Raw genomic sequence first — 13,434 nt, forward strand, 5'->3', positions numbered from 1 at the left:
ATTGAAAGACTATCAGTTTGGGGCACCTGGGTGGCTCAGTCGGTTAAGCATCTGCCTTCGGCTCAGGTCATGATTTTGGGTTCCTGGAATCAAGCCCTGCATCGCGCTCCCTGCTTGGCGGGGAGCCTGCTTCTCCCTCTCCCTCTGCCTGCCACTCCCCCTGCTTGTGCTCTATCAAATAAATAAAATCTTAAAAAAAATTACTAGTTTCAACACATTTGCTTCTCTCTACACACACACGCACACACAATTATAAATCTACATGCTTTAAATATTTTTCCAGCATAACCTTGGAACTGCTATTAGCTCATTCATTTTGTGGGAAATTTACACTATATAACCTAAGTGGCCATATTAGTTCTTGCTGTCATCCCAGCCAGCCAAATTAGACTTAGTTTCTGTTAAAAAGGGACCGGCTTAAAATATACACACACACACACACACACACAGTAATATACATTCCTGGGACATATTTAAGTGTAACTCAAAGACTAACAGTAAGGCACAGAGCCTTGCCGTGAATTTGACACTTGAATGAAATAAGATGCCTTCACTTTTGATAATTCTTATCAACTCTTATCAACACTTTGCCCAAAGGGACTTGCCTTCTGGGAAGACAATGGCCTGCGATTGAAGAGGTTGCAGGTATTAAATGAATAGTGTTACCACTCCAACTGCCTCAGTTTGAGATGTTGGCAGTAAGAAGTTCCCAACACAGTTCAGTCTTGCTTCTGCCACCATACTTCATTCTTGTCAAAATTATGTGTAGGACACTGACAGACGTGGAGCCCTCAGGTCCTGGCGCCAATACCACTGTTTATAACTGTCCCTTTGTCCAGTGCCTATAGGTTTGTCCAGCCCAGAGCAAATATCCCACAATAAAATAAGGATGTGTTAGACTAACGCATGTATTTCTTCTGCAAAATGGGAGAAAGGCAATTTGAAAGGGGAGGTGGGAAGGAAGGGCTGGACCAGTCATAATTTCAGGGTAGATGAGTTTTAGCAAAGAGTACACACTGAATTTGGGAACAAATTCCCTAAAACTATCTGTGCTGAGGGGTCCCTGTGAAATCTCGTATCCCAGGGGAATGCATACTCCAGATAGAAGTATCGTAGTATTAAATACAATCAAATCTTAAAATTTCTCAAGATGAGGTGTTTTTCTCATGTTTCTTCACCAAAACATTATAATTTTACTGTAAAAAAGAGAAGCACCAGGCGCCTGGGTGGCTCAGTTGGTTGGGCGACTGCCTTCGGCTCAGGTCATGATCCTGGAGTCCCGGGATCGAGTCCCACATCGGGCTCCCAGCTCGGCAGGGAGTCTGCTTCTCCCTCTGACCCTCCTTCCTCTCATGTTCTCTGCCTCTCATTCTCTCTCTCAAATAAATAAATAAAATCTTAAAAAAAAAAAAAAAAGATGATCTCCCAAAAATTAAAAAAAAAAAAAAAAGAGAGAAGCACCTCTAAGTTTTGTTTCTTTAAAGATAATTTATTGTTAAATGAAGAAGTCACAAAGCAAAATGGAATGGGACAGATGTCAAAGATAAATTTAAAAAATAGTTTTTGGCAAATACAGTTCTGGATTTCCTAAAGGTTAGAAACAGGAAAAGAGTCAAATGAAAAGGTAATCGTTCTTTTTAAAAGGTCTGACTTTGAAAAGAAAACAACTTTTCTCTGAAAATACAAATCATCCTTCTTACATGAAAGCTGTAATTTAGGAGACTGAGAAAAAAGACTTCTTAATAAGTAGACTGTATCTCTCAGATATGCTTAGGAATGGTTGATTTTAATGAGTTTTAAAATCATTGCTTCTACCTCGTAAACTAACACAAGTCCACCAAGATCAATGTCATTTGATCCCCCCTGAAGTGTCCCATTAAGTCTTCTTATGCTTCTTTCCTGTAACTTGCAGCAAAGCAGATTTGAAGAAAAAGAGAGGATTAGAAAGAACTACAGTTAGTTCCCTAGTGAATAACTTAAGATAAAACCTGCTTTTCCATTCGCATTACACATTCACAATTGCTCACTTCTACTTACTTTACAGATATATTTCAGATTCTCTTCACACCTAGAACGCTTTGTCCGAGCTTAACCCAACCCCCCAAAACAAAACAAAAAAATCTCATATGGACATCCCAAAATGTTGCCATGTACAAAGGCCATGTTCTCCCATATGTCTCTCCTGCCACGCTGCCCACAATACTGTTCTGAGCTCATTCAAGTGTCCCCACTGGGCCAGGACAAAGCCTTGGGAACTCTCTTAACCTTATTTAAAAATTATATTTACCCCTTGTCTTAAACGCCAAGATTATGAAATCAGAGAGAAAAAAATCCATTTTTATCAAGAAAAGCCACATGATTTCCTCCAGACAGCATTTGTCACTCTGTATGATGAAGGAAGTCATGGAGTCCCAGAGTGCCCCCTTTATGGGTCCCTTCCAAGCCTTGCTATGGCAAACTCAGGACCACGGACCCACCCGCAGGATCCACCGAGGGCTGCGTCCAAACAGTTAGGGGCCTGACAAGACCACACATTGCCAAAGCTAAAGAGGACACCAGAAAGTTTGGCTCTAGAGGCTTCCAATGACTTTAAGTGAGAGCGATTATCATCACACCTGCTCTCCTCGGAACAGAAGTCCCTGCTGTGGCTCCAGGGTACCCAGAGAGTTACCAATTCTGCTTTCAGGACACACGGAAGCCATCAACAGAAACCCCCAAATACAGCGGGAATCCGGGTTCACAATACTCTATAACCCTTGAGCACATGGTCTAGTTTGGATGTATTCAAAGGAAATATTCACGGATTGTTCTTCCCCAAATTGGAAGAGAAAAAGCCACCTGCCACTGTCTTCACTCAAAACCCTCAGGGATTGGCAGGGGAAAGAAGCATGGGCTGGTGGGGAGGCAGGGTGGGCAGGGGGCTGAGGCCAGAGACAGCCGGGCCCACCACAGCCTCTGGACCAGGCGCCCCACCTGCCTCTGAGGCCGGTTCAGCTGAGCTCACAAGTGTCTTCCATGTGCAGCTAACGCCACGATTGTCCCTACATTACAGTAAGCACTCACAAGAAATGTGTACCATCCCAAAGGCGCCCAAGTTTTGGAGTTTGACTTGTGACATCAATCCCTATCCTGCAGTCACCTCTCCTGCACGTGGAGGGAGGGTTGGGGTGACTTTCTTGCTTTCTGGCTTAGACTTAAGGCGCTGGCAGAATTCCTCTGTGGTGTTGAGCCCGTCCAAGTTGACCTGGGCTCCCTGGAGAGGACACCCATCCTGATGGAGCAGGTCACCAGAAACATCCACATCTGCCTCTCCCAGATGCTGGCCAGTCCTGGGTGGAGCGAAAACCCCTCATGGGGTCCCCAAAAGTGGATTCCCTAAGCATTCTTTCAAAATGCTGTGACTCTCAAAAGGGCCTCGGCTATGTTCTGCCTTATGAAAAAAATAGGAAAGTATTTGGAAACCCCAAAACACATATCAGGAGAGTTACACACGCCTGTGGAGACATTACCAGATGCCAAGGGTTCAAGGTGCTTTGCCAGCGCCCAAGCTCGCACCCAACCGGTGGAAGGACCCAGAACCGAAGCCCCTGGTGGACGTGAGTCTCCTGAAGAGAGGGGAGAACAGCGTGAACCTTTTCTCTCTTTTTTTAAAAAGGCATCTTATAGTGTGGTTCGCGGTTTTTTGATATGAAAAGGATTTAGGGAATTCCAAGAGTTTTGGTGAACAGGAAACACAAATGGACATAAACGATGGAATGGACCTCAGCTGTCCACAGACTGGACCCACAAGGATGTCACAGCTTACAGAACTAGTACCGCTGTCAGTGACGACACCCGGGGCTGGAAGGTCTCACAACTCACTTTTTCCCCCCCAGAGACTCTCCACGCTCTTCCCCAGGCTAACTGACCAATGGGAGAAGAGCCATCTCCTCCCTCCTTATCTCAAACTGGGGCCATTTTCCTTTTGCTCCAGCTGGCTTTCTATTTGCTCATCAAGTGGAGACCCTGGGGAAGCCACGCAGCGGCAAACGAGAAATCTACGCCTTTGGAAAGCAATCTGAACATTTTTAAAAACCCAGTTCTCTCCCTGATTAGAAGAGGCCATGACATGGTTTTCTTCCCCAGGCCGGGCTTAGAGGTATGGCGAGGCCAGACCCCGCTGGGGCATGAACGCCACGCGAGGGCGGCGGCAGAGCCGGTCCCAGGCTGCCCGGGCCCCGTCAGCACTCATCCGAGAGGCCGTCGCTGCCCAGGAGCTCTGAGGCCTCGAGCTCCACGCTGGACAGGAACCTCCTCAGTGTCTTGCGGCAGTTGTAATCCAGCGTGGTGGTGTAGACGGTCTTGGGGTACTTGGGGTAGACGATGGTGGTGCTGAGGAAGCGGGTGGCCTTGTGGCGGGGCTCGAAGCGCACTTCTGCCTTGTAGTTGCGCCAGGTGCAGTTGGGGATGCAGGTGACCGTCTGGCTGCAGGAGGCCACCGCCAGGCCCAGGGGCAGGTGGACATCATCGATGAAGTGCCGCTCAGAGTCGTACTTGACCGACGACGTGTACCTGGGCGGGAGAGAGAAGGCAGCACGAGGCCGTTCGCCTGAGCCCGGGGCACAGCGGTCCCTACTGTGACCTTGATCCTCTCGTGGGGTGCAAACCCTGAGACGTGGCTGGTCTCGTCAGCAGCAGCCCAGGGCTGATGAAGCGCTTATGGGGTGGTACTGTTCGAAGCACTTTCTTTCCAGGATCAAATTGAACAGAACCAACCACCCCGGGAGAGGAAATGGCGGTGCAGAGGTCAAGGTCACAGTGGGAGTGAGTAGTGGGGCTGGGGCTTACCTGCAGGTGTGCAAGATCCCCATGTTCACCCCGCAGGCACTGCTTCTCAGGGCAGGCAGCAGCCCCGGGGAGCCGCAACCGTGCGGGTCAGCTCGGACAGCCTGCTTGGGCTACTTCTCCGAGCCTTGTTTCCTCTTTCTGTGAAACGTGCCCAGGAGTAACCGAGCAGAGTGTTCACACGCAGCAAGTGGTATAAATCAGTGGTAGAACAATGCGGGTTCTACCCCCTCACTAGGGGTCAATGCTTTGTTTTCTCTCTCCCCTGAAGTCACCATCAGCTTGCTTCTTTTTTTTTTTAAATGTAAGCTCTCTGCCCAACGTGGGGCTCGAACTCACGACCCTGAGATCAAGAGCTGCATGCTCTACTGACTGAGCCAGCCAGGCGCCCTCACCATCAGCTCTTCATTTATTTATTTAAGATTTTATTAATTCATTTGTTTGACACAGAGAGAGAGAGAGAGAGAGCACAAGCAGGGGGAGCAGCAGGCAGAGGAAGAGGGAGAAGCAGACTCCCCGCTGAGCAAGGAGCCCGAGCCGGGATCATGACCTGAGCCGAAGGCAGATGCTTAACCGACTGAACCAGCCAGGTGCTCTTTAATGACAGGATGACGGAACCCAGGAATTCTTAAAGTTCAGTAATACCAAGTACTAGCACGTGGTCCCCCTTGGCCTTGGGTGTGGAGACCACTCAAACCAGAGACTCAGAGATCTGACCTTATCAATCACAGCCAATTACCATCTTGATTTCCATAAAATAAATTAACTTCCATGTTCCTCAGCAGCTACTTTACTTTTTTTTTTTTTTTTACATCTTTCTTTGGTAATTTTGGAGCTAATTTTTTTTTTTTTTTTTTAAGATTTTATTTATTTATTTGACAGAGAGAGAGACAGCAAGAGAGGGAACACAAGCAGGGGGAGCGGGAGAGGGAGAAGCAGGCTTCCCGTGGAGCAGGGAGCCCGATGCGGGGCTCGATGCCAGGACCCTGGGATCATGACCTGAGCAGAAGGCAGACACCCAACCGACTGAGCCACCCAGGCACCCCAAGCATGAGTTCATTTTATTGAGTAATTACTACAGCTTCATAGAGCATCACAGAGCACTGCCTCCCACCAGCCCCTACCCACTGGTCAGGGACTAAGAATTAGCCTTCTTTTCAGTGGGTTGGATGGATGATGGAAACGTGTATTCTCCTTAAGCGAGTAGGTAAGAGTCTGGGGGAAGCTAATGTCATGAAGTCATGTCCTCATTTTGTTCAAAATACAAGCTCGGCAAGAATAAAGGACTGAACCGCTCACCTCCAAACTGGTGAGCTGCCTTTTTTTCCCATCAAAGGGCCCTTTGTGTCAAGGGAACTGAAACTCCAGCAAAAAAACCCCCACCAGCTACCAAAAGTAAAATTCCTTTCCCTGAAAAGACAGATCTTTAACAGAGGCTCTCAATGGATCTCTGCCCCCAGGTAACCTGGATGAGATCAATTCCCAAAGGAACAATGGTACTTGCCCAGTGAAACTGTAATAGGAGACAAGGTTATAGCCCCTTGAAGCAGGGTGGGGCAACGGGGGAAGGGGTTCTGGAAAGAGGAATTATTTTATTACAAAACTGTACACATCTGATGGCCACGATGTGCAAAGGCAAAAAGTGCAAAAAGCAAGTCGCAGGACTTTACGTATAACATGATGTTTTTATTCCAAAAGGCGTGCCTATATATTTAACTGGTTGGAATACACGAAGAAATCCAAAATAGTATCCAACAAACTATGAGTAGTCTTTGGCACACTTTTGTGATTAACTTATTTTTTTTTAAATAACAGGCACTCGTTTCTGGAATAAACAATGAAAAAATGAAAAACTCCAATCAAATCTGGGCCTGCTATATTTACCTTACTTCCGTCGGTGGTAAGGGGTCAAACTCCACTCCTTCGCCAAAGGACAGGGGGCACAGCCTTGGCGAGCAGGCAAAGGCCACGGGGCTGGGCAGAGATGCTGGATTCTGTGAGGATGGAGAAGGCAGTTAGACCACAGGCCGGGCCGGCGCATCCCCCACGGAGGTCCTGGCTCGAAGCTTGCGGCTGATGGGCCCAACTGTGACCTGTGTCCTCCTCCTGGGAGTGATGCCAGAGAAAGGCCGCCCCGCAGCCCGGGAAGAGTTCTGGCTGGAGAGCCAGGAGGTCTGGGTCACACCCCATGCCCCCTGACCTTATCTGCACACCAAGGGGGATGCCTCCTTCCTTCACGGGGCTTTTGTGAGAGGCTAAGGAGCTCGGTGTCATGACCCTGGGGGGACCCCGGGGCTGCTGCACTATCCCACAGCAAGGCAGTGAGAAAACCTCGACAAACTGGGGCTTCACTAACCAGAACCCTCAATTATGTGTCCCCCAACCCTGTGTCTCAGCAACACTTCAGAAAAGGCCAGAATGAAAAAATTCTACCAGAAATTTTTTCACACTGAAGATTCAGCGGGACTTCCGCCACGCCTTCTCTGCCTCTGGAACGACTAGATTAACACCCTACCAAGACGGAGGTGAACACCAAGAAGTTCTCTACACCACCTTCCACAACTCAGCAAACTCAAAGAACCAGAGCACAGCATCCCTAGAGGTTAACTGGCTCCTAGCCTGGATGACGCTCCGAACTTTCTGGTTCATCAAGTCGCCTGAATAAGAGCCAGTCCTGTCCTAGACACAGGTGCGAGCACCTGATTTGAATGGAATTGGGGTTCTTTGTTAAGTGTTCAATGGGGAGCAGTCCCCTGGGTTCCAGGTTTACGGGCTATGTGTCATTTTCTTTGCCTAACTTGAGAGGAGGATCCACACTTGGGCCAGGATGTGGAGGTGGCAGCCCCGCCCCCACGCCTTCCAGGGTAGAGAAGGAAGCAGTTTTAAAAGGGAGGCTCTAAGACTCTTATCATGTTACCAGGACTGAGTGTCAAATGAGGGTGTAGGGTGGAAATACAAAGTCAAAGGGGACCAGGCTAGGGGACCAGGGGTGAGGGAGGGGCAAAGTGTACTCAGGGTCCAGCTCCTGAACCTGGGTGGAGGGCTGAAGAAGCCCTGGCTGGGGGAGGGGCTGAGTCTGGGAACCCCGGTCAGTAGATGGGGGCAGGGCAAGGTGCGGGCACTGGCTGCCACAGAGCTTTCGGGAACAGCCCCCGAGCAGTGACAGTGGGTCCTGCTCTGCCCCCAGCTCCCTGCTCCCTAGGGAGCACCTGCAGGCAGTCCTGGGGGCTGCGGGATGACAGCAGGCGGGGAGGGGGACAACTCTTCCACACTCACACTGAGCCAGGAAGCCACACGAGCACTCAGTTCTCTTGCCCCTGCCTCAGTGGCTCCCTCCTCCCTGCCCACCCAACAGACAGTCCCTGGGCACACACCTCGGCCCAGGTGCAGGCTGGAGATGGGACAGGCAGCAGGAATGACAACAGACACCAGGGAATGGGGACCAAGCCATGGATTTTGACGTGGCTCTGGGAAGCATCAAGGAAGACTCCCCAGAGGTGACAAGTTGGGCTTGAAGGGCCAGCAGGGCTCCGATAGGTCAACGAGGCGGCCGTAGGAGGGGATGGGCTCAGAGGAAAAGGCATATGCGCGTTAGCGGAGCAGCTACGGAGCACGGACGTCTGTGTCCGCCTGTGGTCAGGAGCGAGGCTCGAAGGGCCCGACAGCAAGGCTCTGAAGGCCAAGGTGAAGCAAGTGCGGCCTTCCAGTGGGAATGAGAGAGGGCACCGATGTCCCCGAGACGGGTCAGCGGGTCAACGTGCATAGGTCTTACTTCACCCCAGGGGAGACAGCCACACACCCCCGTCCCCCAGGGGCAGGGTATGAGAGCCCCACTTTGAGCCTTGGCTGTGGACAGGATGTGGCTTCCCCCCAGCTCTAGTAAAGGCAATAACCACCACCACCTGAGCGATTCCTGAGGCAAAAAAGACTAGGTGTTTTTTCTTTACATGAAAGCTTTCAAATAAAATAAAAGGATTCCTTTTTGAAAGGTTCCACCCATCTAAAGGCCTCCCACCCATCAAGTGCCAGGCACGGGTTAGGTGACAGGGTGGGGGGGGGTACCAGGAGGCCAGAGGCTCACGGGGTAACTTTTCTCCAAGGTCCCCTCCCACACCACTGACACGGTCGCCAAAGGCTGGCCCCACTTGCTCTGAATCAGGGGGCCGGAGCACACACACCCTTCTCCCCAAGACCAGCCAGGAGGCGCCAGGTCTTTGGGAGGCGCCACCGGTGGCGGCGAAGCCCGGGGGTGCCGGGCCCGCAGGACGGGGAAGCCTGGCGTTCCTTCTCGGTGTCCCCGAGGCCCCTCTCCAGCCCGGCCCGGGCAGAAATGTGGCCGAGCCGCAGCCTGGCTGCCCCGGGGGCCGCCACCCCGAAGAGAGGAGGCGGGGCTCGCCTCTCCCGGGGCTCCCGCGCCTCCCAGGCGATGACAATTTTCCAGCCACCGGCTCCAGCTGGCCAGGCTCTCGCCGCGCTCCCGCCCGGGCTCCCCGCGATGGCCGCGCCGTCCCGACGGGCGGGTGGCGGCGCGCCGGCAAGGCTTGCGGTGGTCCCTGGGGAACCGGCTGCGGGAGGGAGGGGGCCTGAGCAGGGCCACTCACCGGGGCCGCGGGGGTCGCCGCCGCGTCGGGCTCCAGCGCCCCGGGGGCCGGCGCGCGCTCCCCGCCGCCGCCGCCGCCCCCGGCCGCCGCGGGCCCCCAGTGACTGGGGCTGGGGCTGGGGGGCAGCCCCGAGTCCGGACTGTCCAGGACGCCGTCGCCCTTCTTCTTCGTGTCCACGAGCTCGGGCACATCCTGCAGGCTCAGCCGGCCCACCATGGCTGTTAGCGCGCCGGGGCCGGGGCCGGGGCCGGGGCCGGGGCCGGGGCCGGGGCCGGGGCCGGGGCCGGGGCCGGGGCCGGGGGCGAGCGAGGGGCGCGAGCGGCGCACACGCGGGCCGGGGCCGCTGCCCGCCCGGCCGCCCTCCCTGCCCGCAGCCCGCGCGCCCTCCGGGTCTCGCCGGCGGCCGCGCGCCCGGCCCCGCCCTCCGCCCCGCCCCGCCCCGCCCCGCCCCGCCCCGCCCCGCCCCGCCCGGCGCGCGGGGACCAACCCGCACCGGTCGCGCCGCGAGGCCCGGCGCCAGGGGCCGCTGCGCTGCCGCCGCGCTGCCGCCGTGCGCCGCCCGCGCTCCGCGCCGCACTGCAGCCCGGCCCGCCTCGAGCGGCCGCTCCGGGAGGGAAAGGCGCCCGAGCCCCGCCGCCGCCCCGCGCCCTGCTACCGGTGGGACGCGGGGGCCCGCTCGCACCCGGCTCCAGATGGCGCCTTGGCCCCTGGTCCTGGCCCGGCAGAGCCCGGCGAGCGCTAGCGTGGAGCCCTGGCGGTCTGCGGAGCCAGAGTGGGGGAGCCGGCCGAACCCAGCGAGCAAACAACTGGAAATTATTAATAGTTAATGCGCCTCGTATGGCTCCAACCGCCTCTTGGCTCAGCCGTGCGGGCTCTCTGTGTCTCTGGCTCGCATTTCTGCCCCGGAGGAAAAGAGGACCTACTCCGAGTATCCTTAGGGGATTCCAGGCGGGGGACGCGTGTCCCTCCCCGGTCGGGCTGCTCAGCTGAACAGGCCGTGACCACACCAGACAGGGAAATTCTGCAGTGGGCACAGACTGGGACCTCGAACGACAGGAGCTCAGCAGGCTGCCCACGGGCTGTCTAATGGGCCAGGGGCTCCCTGGTGGGGACCACAGCTTTTCATTCATAGGAGTTCCTTTCTAAAAAGCAGATTGGGGATTCCTCCCTTCGTTAGTTTGACAGAGAGGCTCCATCTCAGTGGGAACTCGGTGGGAACTCAAATCTAGGACTTTTGCTCACAGAGCCCTTAGTGATTTTCAGTAAATATTGGAAGCTCCCCCCCCCCCCCAGGGAGTTTCTGATGGGTGTTTAGCTCAGGGCTCCAAGCTGGAGCTGCACCCAGACTTAGCTGGCAGGTGCCAGCCCGGAGAGGCGTTGTGCCCTGGCTGGATGAGAGGTGGGCTCTGTGCATGCCCCACAATGGCAGCCCAGTCTACATTCTGGCAAAAACAGGTCCCTGCACTTGGGACCTGTTAAAGTCAAAATTTAGAGTGGGTCCATGTTAGAGGTCTCCTGGCAAAGTTCAGCCCTCCTACCTTCCTCACTCATTTTGAAGTAACAGAAAAGGGACTTGACTTGGTCCAAGTCACACAGCTGGTACGAGGCAGCTTGCCTTGGATCATTCCCTTCACTGGAAAATAAAACCTGGCACATGCCCGTGTCCTGGGAGTTCACTCATTCATTTAGGGCCTGTGGGAATGGATTACAAAGTCAACAGAGCACAGTCCTAGATCAGTGGTTAGTGCAAGGATGTACTGTTAGCAGTGGGCCGTAGAAGTTGGGCCAAGTACGTGGCTATTCCTTCCTGCCCATGCTGATCCCACCATCTGGTCAGCACACCCCAGGCTGCCTTCAACGTGGGGCATCATGGGAGGAATGGCCGCACTTCCTGGGTTGTGGAAAGGGTGGTCTGTTCGCAGTGGGAGGACTTGGCGCCCTGGAGGGGATTTACCCCCCAGCATTCCCAGGTAGATCCTAAGAACCCTTCAAGCAGAGATTGGGCGGGGCTTTCTGAACCCAGAGGACATCCTCGGGCCTCGCCCAGGACAACTGCCAAGGAGTTCCTGAAGCATAAGCCAATGGCCCACAGAGGAACCCAGCGTTGATACACACACAGAAGAAACTGGAGGGGCTCGAAGAGGAATCCAGCCCCAGGTCTGGACACTGATGGAGAAGCAGAGTTGGAGACCATGGGCCCACCCAGATTCCCCGGAAATAGGTGCCCCCCTCTCCATAAGCTGCACCAAACTCGGATCTTCCACTGGCTTCCAGCCAATCAAAAGACAATGAGGAGGGACCCCAGCTTGGTACCCTCCCGTCAGACTGTGGAGAGCTCAAAGAGAAGTCTGAGCCGACTGGAAGTCACACGGGGACCAAGGAGAAGGTGGGGAACGTCCTGCTTTCATTGGCATCTCTGCCAACTCATGGCGTTCCCGGTGGAGACGAGCAGAGATGTTCTTACAGCGGCAGTTATCCGACTTAGACCTGCCCATGTGTCCTTCTGAGTGCGAGGGCAGGGGGTCGGCCTCTGTGGCTACGAGGGAGCCATGCAACTGACTCAGCCTGGACGTCAGCTCTATCTGCTCGGCCGAGCGAGGAGTTCCTACTGTGAGTTCGTACGGTCGTCCTTTGGAAGAGCCCCATTGCCTGTGCTCATTGTTGTCCTCAGCTTATTCCAGATTGCCTTCCCAAGGATGCTGCTTTAAAAATCTCTCACCAGAGCCAGGAAGGACAATGGGTCCCACCTTTACCCACCCCCTGGTCCGGCTCTGAGGACAGGCCTTCTTTTGAGGCGTAGCTGGGGCATGCCTAGAAATCAGGGGGGAGCTCCACAACACAAGACCCCAGAGCCTGCTGAAGAGTGGCCTCTTCCCCAAGCTGGCCTTTCAGAGCGGGCCAGGGCCCTCGTCCCCCTGCCTGGATCACAGAGACCGATGTCCTCACAGGACTTGGCTCCTGGCCTGAGGCCTTTCTCAGCGGGGTCTGAGGAACAAAAGACGCCTAATGATGATGCCAATCCTGCATTTTCCCTTTTTCTTCACTAAATTAAGCGGAGGCCTGAATGGAGTTGAGTCAGACAAGTACAGGGCTGGACCCCCCCCAAACTGCCGCTGCTTATTGTTTTGGAACAGCTTGTCTTCAGTGAACTCAGCCAGACAGCAGATTAAAAACACTGCCAGCTCCAGCACTCGGGCTTGTGCCCCATGCCCCATGGCACTTTGTCGCCCCAGCCCCTTGGGTCCTGGTGTTCTGGAATGCCTGATGCGGTGGATTTGCCTTACTGTGGAAGCAGGGCCTCCCCTTCCTTCATCTGCCCCCGTATCAAGCCAAATGCTTTACAAAAACTTAAACTTTGTTTCCGTAAGTATTTTAGGATTAAGATGCCAGTTTTCTTTCTTTCTTTCTTTTTTTTTTTTTTTAGATTTTATTTATTTATTTGAGAGAGAGAATGAGGTAGAGACAGAGAGAGCACAAGAGGGGGGAGGGTCAGAGGGAGAAGCAGACTCCCCGCCGAGCAGGGAGCCCGATGCGGGACTCGATCCAGGGACTCCAGGATCATGACCCGAGCCGAAGGCAGTCACTTTAACCAACTGAGCCACCCAGGCGCCCAAGATGACAGTTTTCCAAGAACATCGAAAGTGACCTGCCAGATTCAAGAAGAAAAGGAACTGAATTAAAAAGAGCTACTTGGCGAGGACGCCGCTCACGGGAGTGTGTGCACGGGCTTCGCTGAGCTCAGCTTCTGAGCCTGAGCTCCGGGTGCTCGCAGAGACGGCGTCCACCAGACAGAGCCGAGGGATCCCAAAGTTCTGGCTTAGCAATTTCAGAGGGAAGTGGGCCTGGGGGCACAGGTCCCCTCCATCTCTGACCTTTCAACTGGGAGCCCACCAGGCCAGGTGGCAAGTTCTCTGGCCCAGCCCAGCAGGCGACACTTAACCTAGAAACTGAATGCCGCTCGGGGCGGAGTCAGGCTGGTGTCCCCTGTGTGGAGAGCCCCGTGACCCCA

General features: G+C 54.2%; 1 protein-coding gene across 1 annotated transcript; it reads right to left on the reverse strand.

The window, feature by feature from the left end:
* Positions 1 to 1,468: 1,468 nt before the first annotated feature.
* RFLNB (refilin B) lies at positions 1,469 to 9,749 on the reverse strand. Its single transcript, XM_045889585.3, has 3 exons — positions 9,426 to 9,749; positions 6,709 to 6,818; positions 1,469 to 4,551 (listed from the first exon to the last, which is right to left on the reverse strand). The coding sequence occupies exons 1-3, from the start codon at positions 9,639 to 9,641 to the stop codon at positions 4,221 to 4,223; spliced, it is 657 nt and encodes a 218-aa protein (XP_045745541.1). The 5' UTR covers positions 9,642 to 9,749; the 3' UTR covers positions 1,469 to 4,220.
* Positions 9,750 to 13,434: the final 3,685 nt, after the last annotated feature.

This window comes from Mirounga angustirostris, unplaced genomic scaffold, assembly GCF_029215605.1.
Source record: "Mirounga angustirostris isolate CCGP_5_RB_7025 unplaced genomic scaffold, mMirAng1.0.hap1 SCAF_17, whole genome shotgun sequence".
Lineage (NCBI taxonomy): Eukaryota > Metazoa > Chordata > Mammalia > Carnivora > Phocidae > Mirounga > Mirounga angustirostris.

What these genes read in the sequence shown, in the direction of transcription:
- RFLNB (XM_045889585.3), bottom strand. Translation starts at nt 9,641, where the DNA reads ATGGTGGGCCGGCTGAGCCTGCAGGATGTGCCCGAGCTCGTGGACACG. An exon ending in CGGCGACCCCCGCGGCCCCG is followed by an intron (nt 6,819 to 9,425) that starts GTGAGTGGCCCT and finishes CCATCCTCACAG; the next exon opens with AATCCAGCATCTCTGCCCAG. An exon ending in TTACCACCGACGGAAGTAAG is followed by an intron (nt 4,552 to 6,708) that starts GTAAATATAGCA and finishes TCTCCCGCCCAG; the next exon opens with GTACACGTCGTCGGTCAAGT.